Source organism: Callionymus lyra, chromosome 6, assembly GCF_982586985.1.
Source record: "Callionymus lyra chromosome 6, fCalLyr1.hap1.1, whole genome shotgun sequence".
Classification (NCBI taxonomy): Eukaryota; Metazoa; Chordata; class Actinopteri; order Syngnathiformes; family Callionymidae; genus Callionymus; species Callionymus lyra.
This window is the reverse complement of record NC_141823.1, coordinates 31,026,393-31,043,572: the sequence shown is the minus strand read 5'-3', so window position 1 is coordinate 31,043,572 and position 17,180 is coordinate 31,026,393. Positions and strand designations below refer to the sequence as shown.

The 17,180-nt window shown below is 42.8% G+C and overlaps 1 protein-coding gene and 28 non-coding genes across 29 annotated transcripts; 19 read left to right on the top strand and 10 right to left on the bottom strand.

Annotated features, from left to right (window-relative positions):
* The first annotated feature begins 161 nt into the window (after window positions 1-161).
* LOC148078603 (U5 spliceosomal RNA) lies at window positions 162-275 on the top strand. The gene has a single exon (XR_015711645.1). It is a non-coding gene; the product is annotated as a U5 spliceosomal RNA (small nuclear RNA).
* Window positions 276-902: 627 nt separating this feature from the next.
* On the top strand, window positions 903-1,016 carry LOC148078602 (U5 spliceosomal RNA). Its single transcript, XR_015711586.1, has one exon. It is a non-coding gene; the product is annotated as a U5 spliceosomal RNA (small nuclear RNA).
* A 249-nt stretch (window positions 1,017-1,265) lies between these two features.
* On the bottom strand, window positions 1,266-1,339 carry trnan-guu (transfer RNA asparagine (anticodon GUU)). The gene has a single exon. It is a non-coding gene; the product is annotated as a tRNA-Asn (tRNA).
* A 317-nt stretch (window positions 1,340-1,656) lies between these two features.
* On the top strand, window positions 1,657-1,770 carry LOC148078600 (U5 spliceosomal RNA). The gene has a single exon (XR_015711575.1). It is a non-coding gene; the product is annotated as a U5 spliceosomal RNA (small nuclear RNA).
* Window positions 1,771-2,397: 627 nt separating this feature from the next.
* LOC148078599 (U5 spliceosomal RNA) lies at window positions 2,398-2,511 on the top strand. Its single transcript, XR_015711491.1, has one exon. It is a non-coding gene; the product is annotated as a U5 spliceosomal RNA (small nuclear RNA).
* A 627-nt stretch (window positions 2,512-3,138) lies between these two features.
* Window positions 3,139-3,252, top strand: LOC148078598 (U5 spliceosomal RNA). The gene has a single exon (XR_015711564.1). It is a non-coding gene; the product is annotated as a U5 spliceosomal RNA (small nuclear RNA).
* Window positions 3,253-3,501: 249 nt separating this feature from the next.
* Window positions 3,502-3,575, bottom strand: trnan-guu (transfer RNA asparagine (anticodon GUU)). Its single transcript has one exon. It is a non-coding gene; the product is annotated as a tRNA-Asn (tRNA).
* A 317-nt stretch (window positions 3,576-3,892) lies between these two features.
* Window positions 3,893-4,006, top strand: LOC148078596 (U5 spliceosomal RNA). Its single transcript, XR_015711553.1, has one exon. It is a non-coding gene; the product is annotated as a U5 spliceosomal RNA (small nuclear RNA).
* A 249-nt stretch (window positions 4,007-4,255) lies between these two features.
* Window positions 4,256-4,329, bottom strand: trnan-guu (transfer RNA asparagine (anticodon GUU)). Its single transcript has one exon. It is a non-coding gene; the product is annotated as a tRNA-Asn (tRNA).
* A 317-nt stretch (window positions 4,330-4,646) lies between these two features.
* On the top strand, window positions 4,647-4,760 carry LOC148078594 (U5 spliceosomal RNA). Its single transcript, XR_015711629.1, has one exon. It is a non-coding gene; the product is annotated as a U5 spliceosomal RNA (small nuclear RNA).
* Window positions 4,761-5,393: 633 nt separating this feature from the next.
* On the top strand, window positions 5,394-5,507 carry LOC148078593 (U5 spliceosomal RNA). The gene has a single exon (XR_015711628.1). It is a non-coding gene; the product is annotated as a U5 spliceosomal RNA (small nuclear RNA).
* A 633-nt stretch (window positions 5,508-6,140) lies between these two features.
* On the top strand, window positions 6,141-6,254 carry LOC148078592 (U5 spliceosomal RNA). The gene has a single exon (XR_015711490.1). It is a non-coding gene; the product is annotated as a U5 spliceosomal RNA (small nuclear RNA).
* A 236-nt stretch (window positions 6,255-6,490) lies between these two features.
* Window positions 6,491-6,564, bottom strand: trnan-guu (transfer RNA asparagine (anticodon GUU)). The gene has a single exon. It is a non-coding gene; the product is annotated as a tRNA-Asn (tRNA).
* Window positions 6,565-6,881: 317 nt separating this feature from the next.
* LOC148078590 (U5 spliceosomal RNA) lies at window positions 6,882-6,995 on the top strand. Its single transcript, XR_015711542.1, has one exon. It is a non-coding gene; the product is annotated as a U5 spliceosomal RNA (small nuclear RNA).
* A 627-nt stretch (window positions 6,996-7,622) lies between these two features.
* Window positions 7,623-7,736, top strand: LOC148078589 (U5 spliceosomal RNA). Its single transcript, XR_015711531.1, has one exon. It is a non-coding gene; the product is annotated as a U5 spliceosomal RNA (small nuclear RNA).
* A 249-nt stretch (window positions 7,737-7,985) lies between these two features.
* trnan-guu (transfer RNA asparagine (anticodon GUU)) lies at window positions 7,986-8,059 on the bottom strand. Its single transcript has one exon. It is a non-coding gene; the product is annotated as a tRNA-Asn (tRNA).
* A 317-nt stretch (window positions 8,060-8,376) lies between these two features.
* On the top strand, window positions 8,377-8,490 carry LOC148078587 (U5 spliceosomal RNA). The gene has a single exon (XR_015711520.1). It is a non-coding gene; the product is annotated as a U5 spliceosomal RNA (small nuclear RNA).
* Window positions 8,491-9,117: 627 nt separating this feature from the next.
* LOC148078586 (U5 spliceosomal RNA) lies at window positions 9,118-9,231 on the top strand. Its single transcript, XR_015711509.1, has one exon. It is a non-coding gene; the product is annotated as a U5 spliceosomal RNA (small nuclear RNA).
* Window positions 9,232-9,480: 249 nt separating this feature from the next.
* Window positions 9,481-9,554, bottom strand: trnan-guu (transfer RNA asparagine (anticodon GUU)). Its single transcript has one exon. It is a non-coding gene; the product is annotated as a tRNA-Asn (tRNA).
* Window positions 9,555-9,871: 317 nt separating this feature from the next.
* LOC148078584 (U5 spliceosomal RNA) lies at window positions 9,872-9,985 on the top strand. The gene has a single exon (XR_015711498.1). It is a non-coding gene; the product is annotated as a U5 spliceosomal RNA (small nuclear RNA).
* Window positions 9,986-10,612: 627 nt separating this feature from the next.
* On the top strand, window positions 10,613-10,726 carry LOC148078583 (U5 spliceosomal RNA). The gene has a single exon (XR_015711489.1). It is a non-coding gene; the product is annotated as a U5 spliceosomal RNA (small nuclear RNA).
* A 235-nt stretch (window positions 10,727-10,961) lies between these two features.
* trnan-guu (transfer RNA asparagine (anticodon GUU)) lies at window positions 10,962-11,035 on the bottom strand. The gene has a single exon. It is a non-coding gene; the product is annotated as a tRNA-Asn (tRNA).
* A 317-nt stretch (window positions 11,036-11,352) lies between these two features.
* LOC148078581 (U5 spliceosomal RNA) lies at window positions 11,353-11,466 on the top strand. Its single transcript, XR_015711535.1, has one exon. It is a non-coding gene; the product is annotated as a U5 spliceosomal RNA (small nuclear RNA).
* Window positions 11,467-11,715: 249 nt separating this feature from the next.
* On the bottom strand, window positions 11,716-11,789 carry trnan-guu (transfer RNA asparagine (anticodon GUU)). The gene has a single exon. It is a non-coding gene; the product is annotated as a tRNA-Asn (tRNA).
* A 317-nt stretch (window positions 11,790-12,106) lies between these two features.
* Window positions 12,107-12,220, top strand: LOC148078579 (U5 spliceosomal RNA). The gene has a single exon (XR_015711550.1). It is a non-coding gene; the product is annotated as a U5 spliceosomal RNA (small nuclear RNA).
* Window positions 12,221-12,847: 627 nt separating this feature from the next.
* LOC148078578 (U5 spliceosomal RNA) lies at window positions 12,848-12,961 on the top strand. The gene has a single exon (XR_015711481.1). It is a non-coding gene; the product is annotated as a U5 spliceosomal RNA (small nuclear RNA).
* Window positions 12,962-13,566: 605 nt separating this feature from the next.
* Window positions 13,567-13,680, top strand: LOC148078577 (U5 spliceosomal RNA). Its single transcript, XR_015711488.1, has one exon. It is a non-coding gene; the product is annotated as a U5 spliceosomal RNA (small nuclear RNA).
* A 249-nt stretch (window positions 13,681-13,929) lies between these two features.
* Window positions 13,930-14,000, bottom strand: trnan-guu (transfer RNA asparagine (anticodon GUU)). Its single transcript has one exon. It is a non-coding gene; the product is annotated as a tRNA-Asn (tRNA).
* Window positions 14,001-14,558: 558 nt separating this feature from the next.
* Window positions 14,559-16,869, bottom strand: LOC148078575 (uncharacterized). The gene is made up of 6 exons (XM_087793988.1): window positions 16,787-16,869; window positions 16,008-16,098; window positions 15,855-15,941; window positions 15,542-15,691; window positions 15,181-15,333; window positions 14,559-14,624 (listed from the first exon to the last, which is right to left on the bottom strand). Exons 1-6 carry the CDS (start codon window positions 16,867-16,869, stop codon window positions 14,559-14,561), a joined length of 630 nt encoding a protein of 209 aa, XP_087650114.1.
* Between the last annotated feature and the right edge of the window lie 311 nt (window positions 16,870-17,180).

Genomic DNA, 17,180 nt, shown 5'->3' with positions numbered 1-17,180 from the left:
GGTCTTGAGATCTGAGCCTCACACGGGGCGCCTAAAAAATGAGTTGATAGTGAATTTTTGGCGGTTCACATATATTGAGTAAGATGGCCTAGCGTTCCCCACCATGAGTTAAAGGCACTTGATGGAAAATACGCCTTCTTCTCACCCACTGGCTCATCAGTTCACTCGTGTTTCTCTTCAGATCGTATAAACCTTTCGCCTTTTACTAAAGATTTCCGTGGAGAGGGACAACATGAGTCTTTACCAATTTTTTGATGCCCTGCTTTGGTGGGGCTTCCTCATATGTTCAATGAAAACAACTGTCTTTAAAAACTGCTTGGTCATAGAAAGTGTTTCATGGAACCATTTTTGTCATAGAGCATCCTAAAAGTTTTGATCATCCTTTAGCAAATTTGAACAAAGGTGGGGTTACTGTTATATTGTTGAGGATTGTGAAGCAAAAAAAAGCTGCCGTTGTACCAGCTTCGGTTTCAATGGCATTCATTTAGAGATGGTACTCTCAAAACTGGGCCGTCCCTGGTTGGGCTTGAACCACAAACCTTTCGGTTAACAGCCGAACGCACTAACCAAATGCGCCACAGAGACATGTCACCCATGTAACAGACTTGATTTATTTTGTTAAATTAAACTGGGAAGTATGTGAAATCCTTACCTGCAGAAATGACACCATAATTCGGGCTCACCTGATTTCTGATGTCTATCAAGGCCTTGTTTGGGCTGTAGACGGCACATTGTTCTGAAGGTCTTGAGATCTGAGCCTCACACGGGGCGGCTAAAAAATGAGTTGATAGTGAATTTTTGGCGGTTCACATATATTGAGTAAGATGGCCTAGCGTTCCCCACCATGAGTTAAAGGCACTTGATGGAAAATACGCCTTCTTCTCAACCACTGGCTCATCAGTTCACTCGTGTTTCTCTTCAGATCGTATAAATCTTTCGCCTTTTACTAAAGATTTCCGTGGAGAGGGACAACATGAGTCTTTACCAATTTTTTGATGCCCTGCTTTGTTGGGGCTTCCTCATATGTTAAATGAAAACAACTGTCTTTAAAAACTGCTTGGTCATAGAAAGTGTTTCATGGAACCATTTTTGTCATAGAGCATCCTAAAAGTTTTGATCATCCTTTAGCAAATTTGAACAAAGGTGGGGTTACTGTTATATTGTTGAGGATTGTGAAGCAAAAAAAAGCTGCCGTTGTACCAGCTTCAGTTTCAATGGCATTCACCATGGGTCTTCGTTTAGAGATGGTCCTATCAAAACTGGGCCGTCCCTGGGTGGGCTTGAACCACCAACCTTTCGGTTAACAGCCGAACGCGCTAACCAATTGCGCCACAGAGACATGTCACCCATGTAACAGACTTGATTTATTTTGTTAAATTAAACTGGGAAGTATGTGAAATCCTTACCTGCAGAAATGACACCATAATTCGGGCTCACCTGATTTCTGATGTCTATCAAGGCCTTGTTTGGGCTGTAGACGGCACATTGTTCTGAAGGTCTTGAGATCTGAGCCTCACACGGGGCGCCTAAAAAATGAGTTGATAGTGAATTTTTGGCGGTTCACATATATTGAGTAAGATGGCCTAGCGTTCCCCACCATGAGTTAAAGGCACTTGATGGAAAATACGCCTTCTTCTCAACCACTGGCTCATCAGTTCACTCGTGTTTCTCTTCAGATCGTATAAATCTTTCGCCTTTTACTAAAGATTTCCGTGGAGAGGGACAACATGAGTCTTTACCAATTTTTTGATGCCCTGCTTTGTTGGGGCTTCCTCATATGTTCAATGAAAACAACTGTCTTTAAAAACTGCTTGGTCATAGAAAGTGTTTCATGGAACCATTTTTGTCATAGAGCATCCTAAAAGTTTTGATCATCCTTTAGCAAATTTGAACAAAGGTGGGGTTACTGTTATATTGTTGAGGATTGTGAAGCAAAAAAAAGCTGCCGTTGTACCAGCTTCGGTTTCAATGGCATTCGTTTAGAGATGATACTCTCAAAACTGGGCCGTCCCTGGTTGGGCTTGAACCACAAACCTTTCGGTTAACAGCCGAACGCACTAACCAAATGCGCCACAGAGACATGTCACCCATGTAACAGACTTGATTTATTTTGTTAAATTAAACTGGGAAGTATGTGAAATCCTTACCTGCAGAAATGACACCATAATTCGGGTTCACCTGATTTCTGATGTCTATCAAGGCCTTGTTTGGGCTGTAGACGGCACATTGTTCTGAAGGTCTTGAGATCTGAGCCTCACACGGGGCGCCTAAAAAATGAGTTGATAGTGAATTTTTGGCGGTTCACATATATTGAGTAAGATGGCCTAGCGTTCCCCACCATGAGTTAAAGGCACTTGATGGAAAATACGCCTTCTTCTCACCCACTGGCTCATCAGTTCACTCGTGTTTCTCTTCAGATCGTATAAATCTTTCGCCTTTTACTAAAGATTTCCGTGGAGAGGGACAACATGAGTCTTTACCAATTTTTTGATGCCCTGCTTTGGTGGGGCTTCCTCATATGTTCAATGAAAACAACTGTCTTTAAAAACTGCTTGGTCATAGAAAGTGTTTCATGGAACCATTTTTGTCATAGAGCATCCTAAAAGTTTTGATCATCCTTTAGCAAATTTGAACAAAGGTGGGGTTACTGTTATATTGTTGAGGATTGTGAAGCAAAAAAAAGCTGCCGTTGTACCAGCTTCGGTTTCAATGGCATTCGTTTAGAGATGGTACTCTCAAAACTGGGCCGTCCCTGGTTGGGCTTGAACCACAAACCTTTCGGTTAACAGCCGAACGCACTAACCAAATGCGCCACAGAGACATGTCACCCATGTAACAGACTTGATTTATTTTGTTAAATTAAACTGGGAAGTATATGAAATCCTTACCTGCAGAAATGACACCATAATTCGGGTTCACCTGATTTCTGATGTCTATCAAGGCCTTGTTTGGGCTGTAGACGGCACATTGTTCTGAAGGTCTTGAGATCTGAGCCTCACACGGGGCGGCTAAAAAATGAGTTGATAGTGAATTTTTGGCGGTTCACATATATTGAGTAAGATGGCCTAGCGTTCCCCACCATGAGTTAAAGGCACTTGATGGAAAATACGCCTTCTTCTCAACCACTGGCTCATCAGTTCACTCGTGTTTCTCTTCAGATCGTATAAATCTTTCGCCTTTTACTAAAGATTTCCGTGGAGAGGGACAACATGAGTCTTTACCAATTTTTTGATGCCCTGCTTTGTTGGGGCTTCCTCATATGTTCAATGAAAACAACTGTCTTTAAAAACTGCTTGGTCATAGAAAGTGTTTCATGGAACCATTTTTGTCATAGAGCATCCTAAAAGTTTTGATCATCCTTTAGCAAATTTGAACAAAGGTGGGGTTACTGTTATATTGTTGAGGATTGTGAAGCAAAAAAAAGCTGCCGTTGTACCAGCTTCGGTTTCAATGGCATTCACCATGGGTCTTCGTTTAGAGATGGTCCTATCAAAACTGGGCCGTCCCTGGGTGGGCTTGAACCACCAACCTTTCGGTTAACAGCCGAACGCGCTAACCAATTGCGCCACAGAGACATGTCACCCATGTAACAGACTTGATTTATTTTGTTAAATTAAACTGGGAAGTATGTGAAATCCTTACCTGCAGAAATGACACCATAATTCGGGCTCACCTGATTTCTGATGTCTATCAAGGCCTTGTTTGGGCTGTAGACGGCACATTGTTCTGAAGGTCTTGAGATCTGAGCCTCACACGGGGCGCCTAAAAAATGAGTTGATAGTGAATTTTTGGCGGTTCACATATATTGAGTAAGATGGCCTAGCGTTCCCCACCATGAGTTAAAGGCACTTGATGGAAAATACGCCTTCTTCTCACCCACTGGCTCATCAGTTCACTCGTGTTTCTCTTCAGATCGTATAAATCTTTCGCCTTTTACTAAAGATTTCCGTGGAGAGGGACAACATGAGTCTTTACCAATTTTTTGATGCCCTGCTTTGTTGGGGCTTCCTCATATGTTCAATGAAAACAACTGTCTTTAAAAACTGCTTGGTCATAGAAAGTGTTTCATGGAACCATTTTTGTCATAGAGCATCCTAAAAGTTTTGATCATCCTTTAGCAAATTTGAACAAAGGTGGGGTTACTGTTATATTGTTGAGGATTGTGAAGCAAAAAAAAGCTGCCGTTGTACCAGCTTCGGTTTCAATGGCATTCACCATGGGTCTTCGTTTAGAGATGGTCCTATCAAAACTGGGCCGTCCCTGGGTGGGCTTGAACCACCAACCTTTCGGTTAACAGCCGAACGCGCTAACCAATTGCGCCACAGAGACATGTCACCCATGTAACAGACTTGATTTATTTTGTTAAATTAAACTGGGAAGTATGTGAAATCCTTACCTGCAGAAATGACACCATAATTCGGGTTCACCTGATTTCTGATGTCTATCAAGGCCTTGTTTGGGCTGTAGACGGCACATTGTTCTGAAGGTCTTGAGATCTGAGCCTCACACGGGGCGCCTAAAAAATGAGTTGATAGTGAATTTTTGGCGGTTCACATATATTGAGTAAGATGGCCTAGCGTTCCCCACCATGAGTTAAAGGCACTTGATGGAAAATACGCCTTCTTCTCAACCACTGGCTCATCAGTTCACTCGTGTTTCTCTTCAGATCGTATAAACCTTTCGCCTTTTACTAAAGATTTCCGTGGAGAGGGACAATATGAGTCTTTACCAATTTTTTGATGCCCTGCTTTGTTGGGGCTTCCTCATATGTTCAATGAAAACAACTGTCTTTAAAAACTGCTTGGTCATAGAAAGTGTTTCATGGAACCATTTTTGTCATAGAGCATCCTAAAAGTTTTGATCATCCTTTAGCAAATTTGAACAAAGGTGGGGTTACTGTTATATTGTTGAGGATTGTGAAGCAAAAAAAAGCTGCCGTTGTACCAGCTTCGGTTTCAATGGCATTCACCATGGGTCTTCGTTTAGAGATGGTACTCTCAAAACTGGGCCGTTGGGCTTGAACCACAAACCTTTCGGTTAACAGCCGAACGCACTAACCAAATGCGCCACAGAGACATGTCACCCATGTAACAGACTTGATTTATTTTGTTAAATTAAACTGGGAAGTATGTGAAATCCTTACCTGCAGAAATGACACCATAATTCGGGTTCACCTGATTTCTGATGTCTATCAAGGCCTTGTTTGGGCTGTAGACGGCACATTGTTCTGAAGGTCTTGAGATCTGAGCCTCACACGGGGCGCCTAAAAAATGAGTTGATAGTGAATTTTTGGCGGTTCACATATATTGAGTAAGATGGCCTAGCGTTCCCCACCATGAGTTAAAGGCACTTGATGGAAAATACGCCTTCTTCTCAACCACTGGCTCATCAGTTCACTCGTGTTTCTCTTCAGATCGTATAAACCTTTCGCCTTTTACTAAAGATTTCCGTGGAGAGGGACAATATGAGTCTTTACCAATTTTTTGATGCCCTGCTTTGTTGGGGCTTCCTCATATGTTCAATGAAAACAACTGTCTTTAAAAACTGCTTGGTCATAGAAAGTGTTTCATGGAACCATTTTTGTCATAGAGCATCCTAAAAGTTTTGATCATCCTTTAGCAAATTTGAACAAAGGTGGGGTTACTGTTATATTGTTGAGGATTGTGAAGCAAAAAAAAGCTGCCGTTGTACCAGCTTCGGTTTCAATGGCATTCACCATGGGTCTTCGTTTAGAGATGGTACTCTCAAAACTGGGCCGTTGGGCTTGAACCACAAACCTTTCGGTTAACAGCCGAACGCACTAACCAAATGCGCCACAGAGACATGTCACCGATGTAACAGACTTGATTTATTTTGTTAAATTAAACTGGGAAGTATGTGAAATCCTTACCTGCAGAAATGACACCATAATTCGGGTTCACCTGATTTCTGATGTCTATCAAGGCCTTGTTTGGGCTGTAGACGGCACATTGTTCTGAAGGTCTTGAGATCTGAGCCTCACACGGGGCGGCTAAAAAATGAGTTGATAGTGAATTTTTGGCGGTTCACATATATTGAGTAAGATGGCCTAGCGTTCCCCACCATGAGTTAAAGGCACTTGATGGAAAATACGCCTTCTTCTCAACCACTGGCTCATCAGTTCACTCGTGTTTCTCTTCAGATCGTATAAATCTTTCGCCTTTTACTAAAGATTTCCGTGGAGAGGGACAACATGAGTCTTTACCAATTTTTTGATGCCCTGCTTTGGTGGGGCTTCCTCATATGTTCAATGAAAACAACTGTCTTTAAAAACTGCTTGGTCATAGAAAGTGTTTCATGGAACCATTTTTGTCATAGAGCATCCTAAAAGTTTTGATCATCCTTTAGCAAATTTGAACAAAGGTGGGGTTACTGTTATATTGTTGAGGATTGTGAAGCAAAAAAAAGCTGCCGTTGTACCAGCTTCGGTTTCAATGGCATTCGTTTAGAGATGGTACTCTCAAAACTGGGCCGTCCCTGGGTGGGCTTGAACCACAAACCTTTCGGTTAACAGCCGAACGCACTAACCAAATGCGCCACAGAGACATGTCACCCATGTAACAGACTTGATTTATTTTGTTAAATTAAACTGGGAAGTATGTGAAATCCTTACCTGCAGAAATGACACCATAATTCGGGCTCACCTGATTTCTGATGTCTATCAAGGCCTTGTTTGGGCTGTAGACGGCACATTGTTCTGAAGGTCTTGAGATCTGAGCCTCACACGGGGCGGCTAAAAAATGAGTTGATAGTGAATTTTTGGCGGTTCACATATATTGAGTAAGATGGCCTAGCGTTCCCCACCATGAGTTAAAGGCACTTGATGGAAAATACGCCTTCTTCTCAACCACTGGCTCATCAGTTCACTCGTGTTTCTCTTCAGATCGTATAAATCTTTCGCCTTTTACTAAAGATTTCCGTGGAGAGGGACAACATGAGTCTTTACCAATTTTTTGATGCCCTGCTTTGTTGGGGCTTCCTCATATGTTCAATGAAAACAACTGTCTTTAAAAACTGCTTGGTCATAGAAAGTGTTTCATGGAACCATTTTTGTCATAGAGCATCCTAAAAGTTTTGATCATCCTTTAGCAAATTTGAACAAAGGTGGGGTTACTGTTATATTGTTGAGGATTGTGAAGCAAAAAAAAGCTGCCGTTGTACCAGCTTCGGTTTCAATGGCATTCGTTTAGAGATGGTACTCTCAAAACTGGGCCGTCCCTGGTTGGGCTTGAACCACAAACCTTTCGGTTAACAGCCGAACGCACTAACCAAATGCGCCACAGAGACATGTCACCCATGTAACAGACTTGATTTATTTTGTTAAATTAAACTGGGAAGTATATGAAATCCTTACCTGCAGAAATGACACCATAATTCGGGTTCACCTGATTTCTGATGTCTATCAAGGCCTTGTTTGGGCTGTAGACGGCACATTGTTCTGAAGGTCTTGAGATCTGAGCCTCACACGGGGCGGCTAAAAAATGAGTTGATAGTGAATTTTTGGCGGTTCACATATATTGAGTAAGATGGCCTAGCGTTCCCCACCATGAGTTAAAGGCACTTGATGGAAAATACGCCTTCTTCTCAACCACTGGCTCATCAGTTCACTCGTGTTTCTCTTCAGATCGTATAAATCTTTCGCCTTTTACTAAAGATTTCCGTGGAGAGGGACAACATGAGTCTTTACCAATTTTTTGATGCCCTGCTTTGTTGGGGCTTCCTCATATGTTCAATGAAAACAACTGTCTTTAAAAACTGCTTGGTCATAGAAAGTGTTTCATGGAACCATTTTTGTCATAGAGCATCCTAAAAGTTTTGATCATCCTTTAGCAAATTTGAACAAAGGTGGGGTTACTGTTATATTGTTGAGGATTGTGAAGCAAAAAAAAGCTGCCGTTGTACCAGCTTCAGTTTCAATGGCATTCACCATGGGTCTTCGTTTAGAGATGGTCCTATCAAAACTGGGCCGTCCCTGGGTGGGCTTGAACCACCAACCTTTCGGTTAACAGCCGAACGCGCTAACCAATTGCGCCACAGAGACATGTCACCCATGTAACAGACTTGATTTATTTTGTTAAATTAAACTGGGAAGTATGTGAAATCCTTACCTGCAGAAATGACACCATAATTCGGGCTCACCTGATTTCTGATGTCTATCAAGGCCTTGTTTGGGCTGTAGACGGCACATTGTTCTGAAGGTCTTGAGATCTGAGCCTCACACGGGGCGCCTAAAAAATGAGTTGATAGTGAATTTTTGGCGGTTCACATATATTGAGTAAGATGGCCTAGCGTTCCCCACCATGAGTTAAAGGCACTTGATGGAAAATACGCCTTCTTCTCACCCACTGGCTCATCAGTTCACTCGTGTTTCTCTTCAGATCGTATAAATCTTTCGCCTTTTACTAAAGATTTCCGTGGAGAGGGACAACATGAGTCTTTACCAATTTTTTGATGCCCTGCTTTGTTGGGGCTTCCTCATATGTTCAATGAAAACAACTGTCTTTAAAAACTGCTTGGTCATAGAAAGTGTTTCATGGAACCATTTTTGTCATAGAGCATCCTAAAAGTTTTGATCATCCTTTAGCAAATTTGAACAAAGGTGGGGTTACTGTTATATTGTTGAGGATTGTGAAGCAAAAAAAAGCTGCCGTTGTACCAGCTTCGGTTTCAATGGCATTCGTTTAGAGATGGTACTCTCAAAACTGGGCCGTCCCTGGTTGGGCTTGAACCACAAACCTTTCGGTTAACAGCCGAACGCACTAACCAAATGCGCCACAGAGACATGTCACCCATGTAACAGACTTGATTTATTTTGTTAAATTAAACTGGGAAGTATATGAAATCCTTACCTGCAGAAATGACACCATAATTCGGGTTCACCTGATTTCTGATGTCTATCAAGGCCTTGTTTGGGCTGTAGACGGCACATTGTTCTGAAGGTCTTGAGATCTGAGCCTCACACGGGGCGGCTAAAAAATGAGTTGATAGTGAATTTTTGGCGGTTCACATATATTGAGTAAGATGGCCTAGCGTTCCCCACCATGAGTTAAAGGCACTTGATGGAAAATACGCCTTCTTCTCAACCACTGGCTCATCAGTTCACTCGTGTTTCTCTTCAGATCGTATAAATCTTTCGCCTTTTACTAAAGATTTCCGTGGAGAGGGACAACATGAGTCTTTACCAATTTTTTGATGCCCTGCTTTGTTGGGGCTTCCTCATATGTTCAATGAAAACAACTGTCTTTAAAAACTGCTTGGTCATAGAAAGTGTTTCATGGAACCATTTTTGTCATAGAGCATCCTAAAAGTTTTGATCATCCTTTAGCAAATTTGAACAAAGGTGGGGTTACTGTTATATTGTTGAGGATTGTGAAGCAAAAAAAAGCTGCCGTTGTACCAGCTTCAGTTTCAATGGCATTCACCATGGGTCTTCGTTTAGAGATGGTCCTATCAAAACTGGGCCGTCCCTGGGTGGGCTTGAACCACCAACCTTTCGGTTAACAGCCGAACGCGCTAACCAATTGCGCCACAGAGACATGTCACCCATGTAACAGACTTGATTTATTTTGTTAAATTAAACTGGGAAGTATGTGAAATCCTTACCTGCAGAAATGACACCATAATTCGGGCTCACCTGATTTCTGATGTCTATCAAGGCCTTGTTTGGGCTGTAGACGGCACATTGTTCTGAAGGTCTTGAGATCTGAGCCTCACACGGGGCGCCTAAAAAATGAGTTGATAGTGAATTTTTGGCGGTTCACATATATTGAGTAAGATGGCCTAGCGTTCCCCACCATGAGTTAAAGGCACTTGATGGAAAATACGCCTTCTTCTCACCCACTGGCTCATCAGTTCACTCGTGTTTCTCTTCAGATCGTATAAATCTTTCGCCTTTTACTAAAGATTTCCGTGGAGAGGGACAACATGAGTCTTTACCAATTTTTTGATGCCCTGCTTTGTTGGGGCTTCCTCATATGTTCAATGAAAACAACTGTCTTTAAAAACTGCTTGGTCATAGAAAGTGTTTCATGGAACCATTTTTGTCATAGAGCATCCTAAAAGTTTTGATCATCCTTTAGCAAATTTGAACAAAGGTGGGGTTACTGTTATATTGTTGAGGATTGTGAAGCAAAAAAAAGCTGCCGTTGTACCAGCTTCGGTTTCAATGGCATTCGTTTAGAGATGGTACTCTCAAAACTGGGCCGTCCCTGGTTGGGCTTGAACCACAAACCTTTCGGTTAACAGCCGAACGCACTAACCAAATGCGCCACAGAGACATGTCACCCATGTAACAGACTTGATTTATTTTGTTAAATTAAACTGGGAAGTATGTGAAATCCTTACCTGCAGAAATGACACCATAATTCGGGCTCACCTGATTTCTGATGTCTATCAAGGCCTTGTTTGGGCTGTAGACGGCACATTGTTCTGAAGGTCTTGAGATCTGAGCCTCACACGGGGCGGCTAAAAAATGAGTTGATAGTGAATTTTTGGCGGTTCACATATATTGAGTAAGATGGCCTAGCGTTCCCCACCATGAGTTAAAGGCACTTGATGGAAAATACGCCTTCTTCTCACCCACTGGCTCATCAGTTCACTCGTGTTTCTCTTCAGATCGTATAAATCTTTCGCCTTTTACTAAAGATTTCCGTGGAGAGGGACAACATGAGTCTTTACCAATTTTTTGATGCCCTGCTTTGGTGGGGCTTCCTCATATGTTCAATGAAAACAACTGTCTTTAAAAACTGCTTGGTCATAGAAAGTGTTTCATGGAACCATTTTTGTCATAGAGCATCCTAAAAGTTTTGATCATCCTTTAGCAAATTTGAACTGTTATATTGTTGAGGATTGTGAAGCAAAAAAAAGCTGCCGTTGTACCAGCTTCGGTTTCAATGGCATTCACCATGGGTCTTCGTTTAGAGATGGTCCTATCAAAACTGGGCCGTCCCTGGGTGGGCTTGAACCACCAACCTTTCGGTTAACAGCCGAACGCGCTAACCAATTGCGCCACAGAGACATGTCACCCATGTAACAGACTTGATTTATTTTGTTAAATTAAACTGGGAAGTATGTGAAATCCTTACCTGCAGAAATGACACCATAATTCGGGCTCACCTGATTTCTGATGTCTATCAAGGCCTTGTTTGGGCTGTAGACGGCACATTGTTCTGAAGGTCTTGAGATCTGAGCCTCACACGGGGCGCCTAAAAAATGAGTTGATAGTGAATTTTTGGCAGTTCACATATATTGAGTAAGATGGCCTAGCGTTCCCCACCATGAGTTAAAGGCACTTGATGGAAAATACGCCTTCTTCTCACCCACTGGCTCATCAGTTCACTCGTGTTTCTCTTCAGATCGTATAAATCTTTCGCCTTTTACTAAAGATTTCCGTGGAGAGGGACAACATGAGTCTTTACCAATTTTTTGATGCCCTTCTTTGTTGGGGCTTCCTCATATGTTCAATGAAAACAACTGTCTTTAAAAACTGCTTGGTCATAGAAAGTGTTTCATGGAACCATTTTTGTCATAGAGCATCCTAAAAGTTTTGATCATCCTTTAGCAAATTTGAACAAAGGTGGGGTTACTGTTATATTGTTGAGGATTGTGAAGCAAAAAAAAGCTGCCGTTGTACCAGCTTCAGTTTCAATGGCATTCACCATGGGTCTTCGTTTAGAGATGGTCCTATCAAAACTGGGCCGTCCCTGGGTGGGCTTGAACCACCAACCTTTCGGTTAACAGCCGAACGCGCTAACCAATTGCGCCACAGAGACATGTCACCCATGTAACAGACTTGATTTATTTTGTTAAATTAAACTGGGAAGTATGTGAAATCCTTACCTGCAGAAATGACACCATAATTCGGGCTCACCTGATTTCTGATGTCTATCAAGGCCTTGTTTGGGCTGTAGACGGCACATTGTTCTGAAGGTCTTGAGATCTGAGCCTCACACGGGGCGCCTAAAAAATGAGTTGATAGTGAATTTTTGGCGGTTCACATATATTGAGTAAGATGGCCTAGCGTTCCCCACCATGAGTTAAAGGCACTTGATGGAAAATACGCCTTCTTCTCACCCACTGGCTCATCAGTTCACTCGTGTTTCTCTTCAGATCGTATAAATCTTTCGCCTTTTACTAAAGATTTCCGTGGAGAGGGACATCATGAGTCTTTACCAATTTTTTGATGCCCTTCTTTGTTGGGGCTTCCTCATATGTTCAATGAAAACAACTGTCTTTAAAAACTGCTTGGTCATAGAAAGTGTTTCATGGAACCATTTTTGTCATAGAGCATCCTAAAAGTTTTGATCATCCTTTAGCAAATTTGAACAAAGGTGGGGTTACTGTTATATTGTTGAGGATTGTGAAGCAAAAAAAAGCTGCCGTTGTACCAGCTTCGGTTTCAATGGCATTCGTTTAGAGATGGTACTCTCAAAACTGGGCCGTCCCTGGTTGGGCTTGAACCACAAACCTTTCGGTTAACAGCCGAACGCACTAACCAAATGCGCCACAGAGACATGTCACCCATGTAACAGACTTGATTTATTTTGTTAAATTAAACTGGGAAGTATGTGAAATCCTTACCTGCAGAAATGACACCATAATTCGGGCTCACCTGATTTCTGATGTCTATCAAGGCCTTGTTTGGGCTGTAGACGGCACATTGTTCTGAAGGTCTTGAGATCTGAGCCTCACACGGGGCGCCTAAAAAATGAGTTGATAGTGAATTTTTGGCGGTTCACATATATTGAGTAAGATGGCCTAGCGTTCCCCACCATGAGTTAAAGGCACTTGATGGAAAATACGCCTTCTTCTCACCCACTGGCTCATCAGTTCACTCGTGTTTCTCTTCAGATCGTATAAATCTTTCGCCTTTTACTAAAGATTTCCGTGGAGAGGGACAACATGAGTCTTTACCAATTTTTTGATGCCCTATTTTGTTGGGGCTTCCTCATATGTTCAATGAAAACATTGTAGAAAGTGTTTCATGGAACCATTTTTGTCATAGAGCATCCTAAAAGTTTTGATCATCCTTTAGCAAATTTGAACAAAGGTGGGGTTACTGTTATATTGTTGAGGATTGTGAAGCAAAAAAAAGCTGCCGTTGTACCAGCTTCGGTTTCAATGGCATTCGTTTAGAGATGGTACTCTCAAAACTGGGCCGTCCCTGGTTGGGCTTGAACCACAAACCTTTCGGTTAACAGCCGAACGCACTAACCAAATGCGCCACAGAGACATGTCACCCATGTAACAGACTTGATTTATTTTGTTAAATTAAACTGGGAAGTATGTGAAATCCTTACCTGCAGAAATGACACCATAATTCGGGCTCACCTGATTTCTGATGTCTATCAAGGCCTTGTTTGGGCTGTAGACGGCACATTGTTCTGAAGGTCTTGAGATCTGAGCCTCACACGGGGCGGCTAAAAAATGAGTTGATAGTGAATTTTTGGCGGTTCACATATATTGAGTAAGATGGCCTAGCGTTCCCCACCATGAGTTAAAGGCACTTGATGGAAAATACGCCTTCTTCTCAACCACTGGCTCATCAGTTCACTCGTGTTTCTCTTCAGATCGTATAAATCTTTCGCCTTTTACTAAAGATTTCCGTGGAGAGGGACAACATGAGTCTTTACCAATTTTTTGATGCCCTGCTTTGGTGGGGCTTCCTCATATGTTCAATGAAAACAACTGTCTTTAAAAACTGCTTGGTCATAGAAAGTGTTTCATGGAACCATTTTTGTCATAGAGCATCCTAAAAGTTTTGATCATCCTTTAGCAAATTTGAACAAAGGTGGGGTTACTGTTATATTGTTGAGGATTGTGAAGCAAAAAAAAGCTGCCGTTGTACCAGCTTCGGTTTCAATGGCATTCACCATGGGTCTTCGTTTAGAGATGGTCCTATCAAAACTGGGCCGTCCCTGGGTGGGCTTGAACCACCAACCTTTCGGTTAACAGCCGAACGCGCTAACCAATTGCGCCAAAGCTGGCGCACGTTAGTCTGTTAAGGGGGGGGAAGAAGGAAGAGAAGAGGGGAGAAGGGGGAGGAAGAAAAAAGAAGAAAAAAGAGGAAAAAAGAGGAAAAAAAGAGAAAAAAAGGAGGGGAAAGGGAAATATTCAGGAAACTGAATTTATCCCATTTTTAGTGATCGTTGTTATGCTATTGACAGTTTTTATCAACTATGGGCATTGTATTTAAATAAAATATGTTGGTTATGTTAAGGGAAGTTGATACATATTCTGCTTTTCTTTCTTGTGATGTGATGAAACATGCAAAACACAAACAGATGTTTCAATATATATATATGTTTAATTTAGTAAAACACACAAGAAAAATTTACACATCAACCCAAAACCAGTAAAAAAAACAAATATTTTATATACAATACATATTATATATATTTTTTTAATATCCTCAAGCCACTTCTCTTTAGGAACAGTCTCAGTCGAAGGGCAGTACATTTTCCCCTGATACTGACTGTGCCCAGTCTCCTTTGTCCTAAACTGCCCACATTTTTTACAGCTGTTGTGCTCCTCCTTGCGGTTCACCCTTCTAACCGGAGCTGGAGCAGGTGCATGTACAGGTGCAGGAGAGGCACAGAGGAAGACTCCTAGAGAGGGCCCACTAAGGGCGGATGGTGTCACTAGGAGCATCCTTGGTTGGGGAAAGGCAGGGCTGCGTGGAGCAGGGCTGCGTGGAGCAGGGCTGGGTGGAGCAAGGCAGGGTGGAGCAGGGCTGCGTGGAGCAGGGCTGCGTGGAGCAGGGCTGGGTGGAGCAGGGCGGGGTGGAGCAGGGCGGGGTGGAGCAGGGCTGCGTGGAGCAGGGCGGGGTGGAGCAGGGCGGGGTGGAGCAGGGCTGCGTGGAGCAGGGCGGGGTGGAGCAGGGCTGCGTGGAGCAGGGCTGCGTGGAGCAGGGCTGGGTGGAGCAAGGCAGGGTGGAGCAGGGCTGCGTGGAGCAGGGCTGCGTGGAGCAGGGCTGCGTGGAGCAGGGCTGGGTGGAGCAGGGCGGGGTGGAGCAGGGCGGGGTGGAGCAGGGCTGCGTGGAGCAGGGCGGGGTGGAGCAGGGCGGGGTGGAGCAGGGCTGCGTGGAGCAGGGCGGGGTGGAGCAGGGCTGCGTGGAGCAGGGCTGCGTGGAGCAGGGCGGGGTGGAGCAGGGCGGGGTGGAGCAGGGCTGCGTGGAGCAGGGCTGCGTGGAGCAGGGCTGCGTGGAGCAGAGCTAGGAAGCTTGGGTGGTGGTGGAGGAGAAGGACTTGGGCTGCGGCTCACTAAATTAGGCTTTAGTAGAGCTGACTTGGACCCTCCAAAGCGAGACTTTGTGAACTACAAAAAGAAAAAAATGTATTAGATCATGATTGATGCTCCATACAATTTCACAAGTGTTGTGTCTAACTGTGGGCAGAGATAAAGAAACCAGATGCATGTATTATAGGTGTGTAACTATATTATTATGAATGGGTGTTTGACATTTGTTAGACTTCAAGACCATAATGATAAGAGCACAATGAAATAAAAAAAGACTATTATTCACCATCGATAAACTGGGAGGAGGTCTCAAGAATGACCGTGGCGTCGCCAAAGCCTCAGTCTGTGAGGGCCCGGTTCCTTCTCTTGATGTCCCAGCTGCTACTGCTGTTGAGGTGGTAGCATGGGACACCGATGTTGTTGTTGCAGGGCCCGACTGGATTGACAACAGCAATAATGTAGCATTAGGACAGCAATGTTATAGTGTTATAACATAACATAATGCTGAGAGTAACTAATATTCGACACATGACCGTCATGCTGATGTTCAGCTCACAATGTAATCTCATGTGTTTATGTTATATGAATAAAAAGATTACTTTAGAGGCGTGAAAGCCACAAGAGCAGGCAGTGGATCCTCCGAACAGGACAGTTTGTCCACGGGTCTGCAAAGGGCACTTCTCAATCTGAGGAGATATTTTGGCGTTATTTACTCACAGTTTATAAGTATTTACGAATGTATAATTTTTTACCTTCTGATAGAGGTCATGCCACTTCCGCTGCCGTGGAGCTGGTCTGTTGCCTGCTCCAGAGGGCCAGACGCCTGTATTGGCAAAGGCCTTCCTTCAACCTGGCCGTCCATTCACCATCCCCCATGGGCTTGTGGGACTTTGGTCTAGCACTCATCTGTTGTGGAAGTAATAAAGTTAAATTAAATCCCCAAATTTCTCATTTTTATTAAGCAAAAAGAAGTGAATTATAATATATTATAATTTCTAAGGCTGCATGCTTTGTAAAACGTGTAGAACTCTGTTTAAAAACGTGTAAAACTCTGTTTAAAAACAATAAACTCTGTTTAAAAACAATAAATTCTGTTTGTAAAACACCCCAATAACTGTAGAAAAACGAAAACACAATGCCTATTCTTACCATGGAAATGTTAAACATAATATTTTATTTTATTTTTTAATTTTATTCGACTTTAAATCATTAAACTCTTGTAAGATAACTGCTCCTTGCGCGTAATTGTTATTAACGGGAGACAAGAAACAAAGCCCTACTTCGACGGGCAAAAACACAGACAAAAAATAGATTATTTGTTATAAAAGTTAGAAATATTTTTCTGGTTAAATTACTGACATGTATTTAAAGCGGATTTCATTCATACATTAAAGCTAACGTGGGTAGTGACAAATATTTTGAAAAGTAGTGTGTTATAACTAGCGTTGCATGCACGACATTTTATGCAAGAAAATAAACATAAAATGTTATTTACATGGCTAGATAGTAATCCTTAATATTAAAAACTTACCTTCTCAATGTAACAGTCTGCAATCGCTCCTTGTGACGCAAATGAAGTAGCGAGGGAGGGGGTCGGTAGATGAGCAAGTTCATGCGCGCGCAGGGGGGGAGGGTTTAGCGCCTGTGATTGGTCAGGCTCACTCGAGCCCCCTCTGCTTCATGATTGGTTTTCGCTTAAAGGAACTCTGTTACACGATTGGTCGAGCTGAGAGCACCTCTGCTTCATGATTGGTTTTTCACTTAAAGGAACTCTGTTACACGATTGGTCGAGAGAAGACAGTCTGACGTGCGATGGGTAGCGCCACAGAGACATGTCACCCATGTAACAGACTTGATTTATTTTGTTAAATTAAACTGGGAAGTATGTGAAATCCTTACCTGCAGAAATGACACCATAATTCGGG

What these genes read in the sequence shown, in the direction of transcription:
- LOC148078575 (XM_087793988.1), bottom strand. Translation starts at nt 16,869, where the DNA reads ATGAACTTGCTCATCTACCGACCCCCTCCCTCGCTACTTCATTTGCGT. An exon ending in CAGACTGTTACATTGAGAAG is followed by an intron (nt 16,099 to 16,786) that starts GTAAGTTTTTAA and finishes GCCAGGTTGAAG; the next exon opens with GAAGGCCTTTGCCAATACAG. An exon ending in GGCATGACCTCTATCAGAAG is followed by an intron (nt 15,942 to 16,007) that starts GTAAAAAATTAT and finishes ATATCTCCTCAG; the next exon opens with ATTGAGAAGTGCCCTTTGCA.